The sequence below is a fragment of the Neolamprologus brichardi genome, chromosome 6 (genome assembly GCF_056152115.1).
Source record: "Neolamprologus brichardi isolate AB-2024 chromosome 6, ASM5615211v1, whole genome shotgun sequence".
Classification (NCBI taxonomy): Eukaryota; Metazoa; Chordata; class Actinopteri; order Cichliformes; family Cichlidae; genus Neolamprologus; species Neolamprologus brichardi.
Window position 1 is genome coordinate 22,090,018 of NC_142109.1, and position 11,399 is coordinate 22,101,416.

Here is an 11,399-nt window from a genome sequence, read left to right on the forward strand (position 1 = left end):
TAAAGAAATCAGTTAGACTCAATAGTGCTACAGCCAACCGTCACAAAATTCATCTTTGCTGATTTTTACAGTGCCCTGTTAGATCAGTAGGGCCGCATCACCCTATGATCAAATATCCAAGGTTTTGGAGAGATTAAGTGTCTGTATTTCCTTTAATAATATGAAATCAGATGACATTTGTCATGCATTGTTCAAGCCAAAAAATAAAAACATCTGAAAGATGCAGAAGCATTCCTTCAAAAATCATCTGTCCATCCATCCAATTTATTATTGTTGTTACTTTTTTTTACCCAGTTACTTTTAAAAAATTGCAAACCTTAGAGCACTGTTAACGTAGGAGCTATTTTCTCTTCTGAGCAATATCAATAAGCTAAAGGGAGAGAGCAGCTAGCTAGTGGTACAATCACACTAACAGTGGGTAAAGACCGTGATGTTGAAAATCTATTGTTACCATGCGCAAGTGACATGTTTAGGTGACAGCCATTGAAAATTTTGCCACTATGAGTCCCACTGCGATTGTTTGGAGACTCTCCAAATTGTTTGTTTGCTCCCTCTTCAACCTGACATGAAACCATGTAATACACATGCTGGTCCACCGTGTCCATTTCACGCTTTGCTTTTCCAAAGCGTGAAATGGACACACATGCAGAAGCTGCATTACCAGCAGGGAGAGATAATATATTTAACACCAAGAAATCGCTAGTGAACAAAAAAGGTAAGAAGTACATTCCAGGGTCCTTCATCGCCAGAAACGAGTAGGCTGCGCAGTTAATGTGTATTTAAATGTAAATGTGTTAATAATGTCTGTTTAAAATGCTTTCGCATTATTATTTTTATGTTAACGGTGCTGTTAAAGCTCATTAATCTTTAGATCCAGTCTTAATGTCCAAAATCCAACCTGTTCTCATGGATAGATGGAAGTTCCCCATTCTTTATCAATAGTTTTAGGTTGCTGACAAATAAAAAACAAAATGTTATATTAATAACTGTTTGTCTGTACTGACTTAATAGAGGACAATTATATTTACAGAAAGGTATTCTGATCAACGACAGTACTTCTGTCTTAAATTGTATTATGTACAAAATTTTTAAGGAAAATAACATTTTAACATGACAGTTATATTTAATAAACATTTGCTAAAAGTCTGACTGCTGGTATACAAATACTCACATGAGAAGTCTAGCATGTACTAACAAAAATCAGCTCACTCTACTGTATATTGTAGTGAGTGGGCCATGCCTCCCACTACATGTAATCCAGCAGGCTAAATCCTGGCCATCATCGGGCTGGTGCACTGCAGAGAAGTTGACTCATTAATAATTTCCCATTTCCTTATAATATAAGAAAAGGTAGGACTGTGTACTCAAAATAAAGCTGTGCCCATTGCAGTGTCCTTTGATGTATCAACTTCAAAGCACTGCAGCAGAGATTTTGAGAGACAAAACAAAATTTCTATAAAAACATGTGTGCAATGTGAAATTAATTATCAGCTGCACATTTTTCAGTGTCCTGTATTTCGTCCACAAGTCGACATCTCCTGCTTCATTGCATTTTTCTGTGAAATCTTCTATTCTAAGTCGAGCAAATACACACAACCAGCCCTCAGCAAAAATCCACCATTAAAAAAAAAAAGTCCACTCAAGCTTAGGCTGTTTTCAAAAAGCATGACAATATATATCACAGCTGACTGGGATCTCTCATGCGTAGGAAGAGCAAGAGAAAAAAGACAACAGTGCTTCTTTGACTCCGCTGGATCTCACTGTTCATTGAGGTTTACATTACATGAAACTACAGAACAACATGTGCACATCCAGTTTAACAAGCCCAACAGACTGTTAGTCTTACCGGACTTTAATAAATCAGAACAACGTAACATAATCTTATATGTGACCTGACCAGGAACAACACAACAGTCCCACTTAAGAGTATAAAATTCAGCATCAGGTACCGGGAAAATTAAAGAACCTTCCGACACTTCCCAAAAGTTGCTTTTTCTGAAAGCACTAGCATTTTTCAGGCATATTCAGTGGGACTTTTTAACCTTAGCTTTGAAGGTATGTATAAAGTAGTTACGAAAAATGAAAGATTTTACACATCAATGGTCTGTTATCTTAGGCTGTTTGAACTAGTGCACCGGATCATAGCTACACTCCCGAATACATCCGCACAACTTCACACATCTGCCCAGTAAGGTTACACTTCAACTAAAACTTTGCAAAAAAGATATGCAAAAGGAGCAAGACCAAAAAACTTCCTGTTAAAGCATATTTATTAGGGGAAATGTATTTTCAATACTACTAATTGGGTTCTCTCTCAGGTCAGCCATGAAATGCTCTAGCCTGGGAGAAAATTTGACACCTTAAGGTCATGATGCTGCGTGAAAAAAAACTGCTGGAGTTACAAGCTTTGAGCTAAAAAGGGGTGAGTGTGGCTGCCAGGTCTTATGGGTTTTCTTTCTTCTGGAGTGAGAGCAGACTAGACACTCTACTGATCAAAGTGTATGGAGACCTTTGAGATAAAATGTTTGTTTTATTCACTCAGCAGTAATAATCCTGGGCTGTTTTCTCTGGTAAGTGTTTGAAAAAACACTGGATACTGTTTATTTCTGCCCGCCTCTTCAGTAGTCTCACCATATACTAAGCTAGTGGAACCACAAGCTGTTAAATATAACACAGTCACAGTAATCGCTGAATGTGATCGTATAGTAATACTGTGTCAGTGCAGGTGTAGCCATGAATAGATCCATATGCACTTTTCCCACAACTTTATTCCCTAAACAGTCAAGCACTAATTTAAAAATAATTAAAGCTGTTAGGTGTCCATTTATTATTGAGCCCTATGAAGTTGGAAGACTCCTCAATGCATTTCTGTCCTTATCAATGTAAATACATCAAACAGAAATAAAGTTCTGGCTATTGTTTTATTTCAATTTGCTTATTTTCAGAGCCTGAAGCGTTAAGTATCCAAGCACTTACAGTGTGGACCTTGTCTCCTATTTTCAACACAAGCCCCAACAGCATCAGCTTGTGCCACATATTTTCGTGTTTAATCTAGAGCATGTTATTTTCCCCCCCAGAGCCCATCCTGAGTTCCCAATGTTAAAGGAGGATGAACACACAGATGGGGCTTGAGCAAGGCCAGAGACATGTTGTATAACACGCACAGACTATGTTGTGCCATGCACTTACAAGGCAGGGTCCCACATATAGGCTACACAAAACCATGTAGTCTGACATCATGTGCAAGCAAACGTCAGAAATGATTGTTAACGCAGACGCAGACACACAGACAGCAGCGAGTCCAGGAAGGCAGCTCAGCCTGAAGGGTCCATTCCATCCATTCAGAAGGTCAGACTGGGAAGGACAGATGATGCACATCAGACTGTAAAGGCCAGGAGACCCTGAGGTGCTCCCCTGAGTGCTGCTACCTCAGCCACAAAACAGATTGGCCCAGAACAACAGATGTGGTAAATCCCAAGTCAGAGTTTCAGAAGTTGAAGAACTATAAAAAAGATAACCTGGATCTATAGAATTTAAGATGTAAGACCTACAAAAAAAGCTACAATTATCTAAGATATATCAGAAATGTACGTTTAAGTCCTTGTCTGCAGTATTACAATATGCAAAACTTTAAAAGTATATAATAAATCTTTTTTTCCCCCTAGTCTGTGCCATTAATTACACACAAAAATCACTCTCGTAATTACTTTTTGAAGAGTTTAGTGCACGTGATATTTCAAAGGATGCTTTTTCGTGACTCACCTGTACCCGAATTTTGAGCTTTCTTCATGCTCTGCGTTTCCTGCTGGTGCACTTCAGGTATTCGTCAGTAAAAGCAGAGAAGCTGCAACTGTCGGTCGTCCTTCTCACCACGTCGACCAAAGAAACTGGAGTTGACTTTGTTGCCTCAGTTTCCCCGCACTTGTTCTTGTGCAGAAAGCTGAGTGCGTGACGACACTGTGTGACTGCAGGCAGCGCTGATGCAGATATGCCTCAATGATGTGCACTTTAGTGGGATGTTGAGAATCTCGAGACCGCAAGACCATGTTAAAAGAAATGTGAGCGCACGAGGGGGCGGGTGGAGAGGTCCACTGACGCGCTTTTACGCACGTATCCAAAGAGGAGATAACAGGATCTATCCAGTGTTGGGCAGCTTACCCCAAGGGAAATTTGTTTACTTAGTCACACTGATATAAAATCTATGTGACAAACGCATCAGAGATATAAGGGAGTTCATCCAGAAGCCATTTTTCTTTGGCAAAAAACAAATAGCGCAACCGGCTTTGCTTCAGTGGTTATTGTCAGGGTGGAAGTTTAGCACCAAGGAAGCTAGTAGGCTGTATCCGTTACAGGCTTATGTGATGCTAAGGAAATATTTCCCACATACTTCCCATTAGAAAGAAGAAAATGAACACATATCTTTCTGACATACCAAAACTCACATTTTCTCATTTTTATGCAGAGTTAAACCAGTCTAAATGCAGTCGTGTTTAAACGATCACTCAGGAAGACACGACAGACATTAACATCAGCCATGAATATGAGAAGTATGTTGAAGTGCTGTGAAATGCTGCTCTCTTGTGGTTGGTTGTGTCACAGCTGGTGTTAGGACCACATTGGGAGTTTTGGTTGAACCACATAGTCAAACCTAGTAAGCCTAAAAATAATTAAGCGTCTATTACAAGTAAAAGCAATGCGGCCTGAATAATATTCTGAATACAATTTTAAGTAATAAAAGCATTTTATTTATATAAAATCCTGCAGTATAATGTTCTACCATGAAACTTGTAAGAATCTAGCAAGAAATTTCCCTAAAACAAATGTACTTTATTCAAATCTAGGTTAACACAAAATTATAAATCGGTGTGGAGCTCAGGAATGTGTGAATGTGTGAGAGAGAGTGTGCGTGTGAGTGTTGCATGCTGTAAAAAGTATTTAGGCTGTCAGCTAATCAAAACTAGAACTAGAAAAGACAGCATGAGCAGAGTTTTCATAGCCTGACAGGCTGAGGTGAACTATGTTAACTGAGGAAACTCCCATGTTAGAAGAATGCACGTTGAAGTTGGACAGGAAGGCTCAAGGACACTAGAAAGAGCATCACACATTTAATTTATTTGTGGCAACAAAGACAACAAATAGAGATAAAAAAGTGGCATATGAAATATTTGAATTAAATAACACTTTTAGAAAAGATGTGAAAGAAATAGATTAGATAGAATTTACATTCCTTTGTTACATTGTACAGATGAAATAATCAGAATGATGCTTTATTACACAGCCTTCTGAAGTATTTGCCTCATAATCAGTTACAAATAGTTTGATAACCTTGATGCTGTAGCAGTGTAGGTAGAAGATACTGTAGCATAGTATTTTCTATAGGGTTTAAAGTCACTGCGTGTAAAAGCTTCCAAGCTAGATGGGAGTAAATATAGACTGTACCCCAAAATGGTCTGTAAAAATGTCTGCAAAAAAATAAATCAATAAAACAAATAGCACAAACTATATTTTAACTCTGAATAATATCAATACTCAGAATAAAAAAAAATGTGTCAATTAAATATTTTGCAATATTTTATGTTTTTACTCTTGAGTCTCCTCAAAGACCTTTGCACTCTGGGTAGGCTGTCAGTCACGTTTCACCTCAGCTGTTAATATGCCAGGTAAGAAACATCTATATCTATTTTCTCTGGAGGAGTCAGTGAAGCTAACTTTGGCTATGTCTTTCCTTAGCCTTTTCATGGTGAAACATAGGTACAGTGGCTTGCAAAAGTATTTGGCCCCCTTGAACTTTTTCCACATTTTGTCACATTACAGCCACAAACATGAATCAATTTTATTGGAATTTCACGTGAAAGACCAATACAAAGTGGTGTACACGTGAGAAGTGGAACGAAAATCATACATGATTCCAAACATTTTTTTACAAATAAATAACTGAAAAGTGGGGTGTGCGTAATTATTCAGCCCCTGAGTCAATACTTTGTAGAACCACCTTTTGCTGCAATTACAGCTGCCAGTCTTTTAGGTTATGTCTCTACCAGCTTTGCACATCTAGAGACTGAAATCCTTGCCCATTCTTCTGTTCAAAACAGCTCCAGCTCAGTCAGATTAGATGGACAGCGTTTGTGAACAGCAGTTTTCAGATCTTGCCACAGATTCTCGATTGGATTTAGATCTGGACTTTGACTGAGCCATTCTAACACATGGATGTGTTTTGTTTTAAACCATTCCATTGTTGCCCAGGCTTTATGTTTAGGGTCATTGTCCTGCTGGAAGGTGAACCTCCGCCCCAGTCTCAAGTCTTTTACCTACCCCAAGAGGTTTTCTTCCAAGATTGCCCTGTATTTGGCTCCATCCATCTTCCCATCAACTCTGACCAGCTTCCCTGTCCCTGCTGAAGAGAAGCACCCCCAGAGCATGATGCTGCCACCACCATATTTGACAGTGGGGATGGTGTGTTCAGAGTGATGTGCAGTGTTAGTTTTCTGCCACACATTGCGTTTTGCATTTTGGCCAAAAAGTTCCATTTTGGTCTCATCTGACCAGAGCACCTTCTTCCACATGTTTGCTGTGTCCCCCACATGGCCTGTGGCAAACTGCAAACGGGACTTCTTATGGTTTTCTGTTAACAATGGCTTTCTTCCTGCCACTCTTCCATGAAGGCCAACTTTGTGCAGTGCACGACTAATAGTTGTCCTATGGACGGATTCCCCCACCTGAGCTGTAGATCTCTGCAGCTCGTCCAGAGTCACCATGGGCCTCTCAGCTGCATTTCTGATCAGCGCTCTCCTTGTTCAGCCTGTGAGTTTAGGTGGGCGGCCTTGTCTTGGTAGGTTTACAGTTGTGCCATACTCCTTCCATTTCTGAATGATCGCTTGAACAGTGCTCCGTGGGATGTTCAAGGCTTGGGAAATCTCTGCTTTAAATTTCTCAATAACTTTATCCCTGACCTGTCTGGTGTGTCCTTTGGACTTCATGGTGTTGTTGCTCCCAATATTCTGTTAGACAACCTCTGAGGCCGTCACAGAGCAGCTGTATTTGTACTGACATTAGATTACATACAGGTGCACTCTATTTAGTCATTAGCACTCATCAGGCAATGTCTATGGGCAACTGACTGCACTCAGATCAAAGGGGGCTGAATAATTACGCACACCCCACCTTGCAGTTATTTATTTGTAAAAAAATGTTTGGAATCATGTATGATTTTTGCTCCACTTCTCACGTGTACACCACTTTGTATTTGTCTTTCATGTGGAATTCCAATAAAATTGATTCATGTTTGTGGCTGTAATGTGACAAAATGTGGAAAAGTTCAAGGGGACCGAATACTTTTGCAAGCCTATGTATATCTTCTGAAAGTGCAGACAAGACTAAAAACTTACCTCCATGGCATGCAACTGTCTACGCATCCCTTTCTCCTCTGGTTTTGGTGTACTACGTATATGGTTGGTCTTTGGCCACATATATAAAAGCAGAGCAACAATGTCCATCTCAGCTGCAAAACTATACCCATTCCTATCTTTTTTTAATGGATTAATTCTAATTAATCATGAGAATCCATTAATTTGACGGAAGATGTATTTACACACTAATCAGTGTATAGTTTTGAGTACAATAGTCTATTTTCCATTAAATAAGCAAAAGAAAAAGAAAAAAGATTGTGTGTACCAACGCCTTTATCTATTTGCAGTACTTGTGCTTCATTATTCAAATATAGACCAATACTATACAATGAAATATGACAGTGAAAATAATGCTGATCAATACTAAGAATGATTTGAAGTAATTCAAGTGGTTTCAATTAACCAGTGTTTAAAAAATGTAAAAAAAAACAAAAAACAAAACAACCCAAAAACAAATTAATGTTTGACATTTTGACCTGTGATTGAAATGACTTCATGAGACTTCAGTGAGCCAATAACATTTGACTGCATTGCTAATCAAACTCATAGGGACTTGAGTTTGATTAGTGCTCTGAGACAGGGGAGAGTTCACTCTTGGTCATGACTTCGTACACGTCATTGGATTCTTGCATCAAACGTCTTGGTCTTATGTTGACGCTACGCTTTTGTTTCACCTGTTGGTAGTAAAACACCACAGAAAAGTTTGTATATATACATTCGTACATATATATATATATATATATATATGTGTGTGTGTGTGTGTGTGTGTGTGTGTGTGTGTGTGCAAACATCTGCAGCTGCACTTTAAGATGCAAACAGAGCAGTCAGCGGTTTTAGATGTTATCATGAACTCAGGGCAAGAAGATTTATAATGATTACAGCACTTCTACGCATTTGCGGTGATTCTGATAAATGTGAAAACTTACTGTATCTGCAGATATACAAAATAACCACTGCTGCACATGATAGCTTGCAGAGCATGACCTTACTTTAAAACCTTTAAGCAGACACAACTGAACTCACCTTTTGAATGATCAATAGGATGAAGACTACGATTAACAGCATGCCGAGGACACCAATGCTGATGATCAACACCAAGATGTGCTGGTCATCTTGTCCAGGATGTGCTGTGAAAAATATAGGAAAATTGGTTATTTGCTTATACAAGCTGTGGTATTTTAGTGCAGCTACACAAGAAATTTGCTGTAATTTTTTTTTTCTGGTCGCACGTCTTTAAATGTACTGTTTTAACTCTTTGCAATGCAATACAGAATTCTCTGAAACCCTGAAGAGAGGTCATCTAAAACTAAACTGTATGTATCATATAGACAAGCAGTAAAATAAAAGTAAGGGTGGACTATTTTATGTCAAATTAGAACCACAACTCCTGTTTATTTTGCAGCCAACTGCGAAAAATCATAGAAATTTGGCTATTTAAAACCAATAACGGTGTACTGAACTCACTCGTGGGTATCGTGGTTGTATTTTCACAGGAACAGTTCTCCACTACTTGTACCCCTGTGCAAAATGAAAAAAAAAATGCAGGTTACACCAAATGTCTCAAATCTTGCAGCTGCCCTAAAATTTTGTACACGACAATCTTTTGTACTTTTCCATCAATAAATTTTCTGCTTGTTAAATAATTCTCAGAAACCATAAAAAAACCAGAAAGAGAAGAACATTAAAAATTATAAAAATACTGCTAGACTGGTGATATTTTCTTTTTCACATCATTTTAAAAACTGAAAGAAATATTAAAACAATATGAAAGACAATAATAAAAGTAAGAGTCTTTTATTTATATAATTTGGCCCATTGGAGTTAAATTTTGGTTGTAAAGAAGTTGAGATCACATTCAAGTGTAATGTCACCACTGCACATGTTATGATATTGCTTTTTCTTGGATATTTCTGCAATTTCTCACCTTCACAAAATTCAAGATTACAAAACATTGTCTGTTGAATATGCAAATCTATGCAATGTCCTGCATTTGGCCAGCTCTACAGAGATGCGAGTTACAGGATAAAAATAAAGAGTTTTTAAGAAGAAGGGTAAAAAAAAGCACATCTCTTATAAAAACTGTGTAGACTTTGCACTTGACATTCTCTTCAACTGATTTTTTGTAGACGCTAGTGTAGGCACCAGAAACATCCACAGTCAGGTTGGTCATGATGATGTCGTGGCTCAATGGATCTCCTTCTGTCTTAACTCTGTCTTTGTATTTTGATCACTTAGGGTTTGTCTGGAGCCCAAATAACCACATCCATGTGTAACGTCACCACTGTGTAGGTAAATATGAACCAACTTTCTATACTGTTGCTATTTCTTAATGTAAAAATCACCTCTTGAATATGTAACTGTGTACTGTACATTTACAGTACACTGTGATTAGCCCCTCTTCAGTCTTTTAGTTACTGGACAAGATTGTGGCGTTAAATAGAAGAAAACACTCACCTCTTACAAAAACTGTGTAGACTTTGCACTCAGCACTTTTGTCTACTGATTCTGTGTAGACACAAGTGTAGACACCAGAATCATCCACTTTCAGATTAGTCATGGTGATGCTGTGGTTCATGGGAGCTCCGTTTGACTCAATCCTGCCTTTGTATCTCGATCGCACAGAAACTTTGCTGTTTACATGATTGCTATAGAAATACACCTCATTCTGTTCAGTAAACCTATGATACAGATACATCCCAGTATATCGACCATTGTTTTGGGGGCATTCTTCTGAGGAACACTTCAAAGTGATGCTCTCACCAGGCTCTGTGATGATTATAGTGCCTTCTGTTATTAAAAAAAAGACAAAATATCTGATTAGTTGGTGCAAAAATATATAATATAATATAATATAATATAATATAATATATAAACATCAACATTAATAAATCAGTATGGATAAAAATATCTTTGTCTGATGATTTTGTAAATATTGTTCCAAGCAGTCTTGAACTATACCAACACAAGAAAATATTATAAGACAAGTAAATGGACATACCTGAATAGCAATAATAACAAATCAATAATATGGCCCAACAGAGTCGTATCATCTCTGCAGCACTAACAGCATAAAGTCTCTGTTTCACACACAATGCGCATACTTACGCACCAGTTCAGACAACAAGCAGTGTTTCCTGTATGGTTTTTGATGTAGATCAATGATGTGTGCATCCTGTGAGATTAAATCATTCATTACATTCACTCATTTAGACAGCGTGTAGCTTTATGTAACACTCTGAAAATGTGTACGAATAGAACAAAGGTTTACAAATGTATAAAGAACTCAATAAAACAAATAAGACACATAAATGTGCCAAGCATTAAAAAGCAAAAGAGGGGGAACTCAGTTCATCAACAATAGTTTTAATTCATGCTATTACTACGAATCCCAAAAAGTAATAAAACTATTCATATAGTTACTCATTCATGTAGGAATTATTTTCATGTATAAACCATGAATTCTGCCATAATGGAGGCAGAAGATACATTTAAGTTTAGTTCCAGGATTGATACAAAGTACTGAATTCATCCTCCTTGTCTAACTCGAACACCAACTCATAAATATTGCTTTCCAGTATAGTCTGCTAGTGAGAAAGCCTCTCTAGCAGAATGATTCATGTGGATTAAATGGTCATTTTAGCCACATGAATCCCTGGGATTTTATTCCTGGATTAAAGACTTATAAAAGCAGGAAACACATGGTTAATACTAGTGCCAAATATTTGGTATATTAAGTACATTAATTGATACATTAGTGAAAAACAGCAACATCCTTCTCACAGAGCTGATCTGAGATGGAGTTAAACCAAATCTAAACAGAGACATTTTAAAAGCGAACATTTCTCTTTTATGTTTAACAGGCATAAACGAAAAAAGGAAACATAAACACGCACCTTTTATATTTATATGTATATTTATACCTATATCTCTATATTTATCTATTTATGTTCATATTTATCTATCACTATCTCTGTTTCTACGCTCATTTATATG

At 37.6% G+C, this 11,399-nt stretch overlaps 1 protein-coding gene across 1 annotated transcript; it reads right to left on the minus strand.

Annotated features, from left to right (window-relative positions):
- Positions 1–7,969: 7,969 nt before the first annotated feature.
- LOC148102537 (uncharacterized) lies at positions 7,970–10,456 on the minus strand. Its single transcript, XM_087842548.1, has 5 exons — positions 10,405–10,456; positions 9,861–10,193; positions 8,871–8,924; positions 8,430–8,533; positions 7,970–8,080 (listed from the first exon to the last, which is right to left on the minus strand). Exons 1-5 carry the CDS (start codon positions 10,454–10,456, stop codon positions 7,970–7,972), a joined length of 654 nt encoding a protein of 217 aa, XP_087698674.1.
- Positions 10,457–11,399: the final 943 nt, after the last annotated feature.

What these genes read in the sequence shown, in the direction of transcription:
- LOC148102537 (XM_087842548.1), bottom strand. Translation starts at nt 10,456, where the DNA reads ATGATACGACTCTGTTGGGCCATATTATTGATTTGTTATTATTGCTAT. An exon ending in TTGTTATTATTGCTATTCAG is followed by an intron (nt 10,194 to 10,404) that starts GTATGTCCATTT and finishes TTTTAATAACAG; the next exon opens with AAGGCACTATAATCATCACA. An exon ending in TACAACCACGATACCCACGA is followed by an intron (nt 8,534 to 8,870) that starts GTGAGTTCAGTA and finishes TATTTTTCACAG; the next exon opens with CACATCCTGGACAAGATGAC.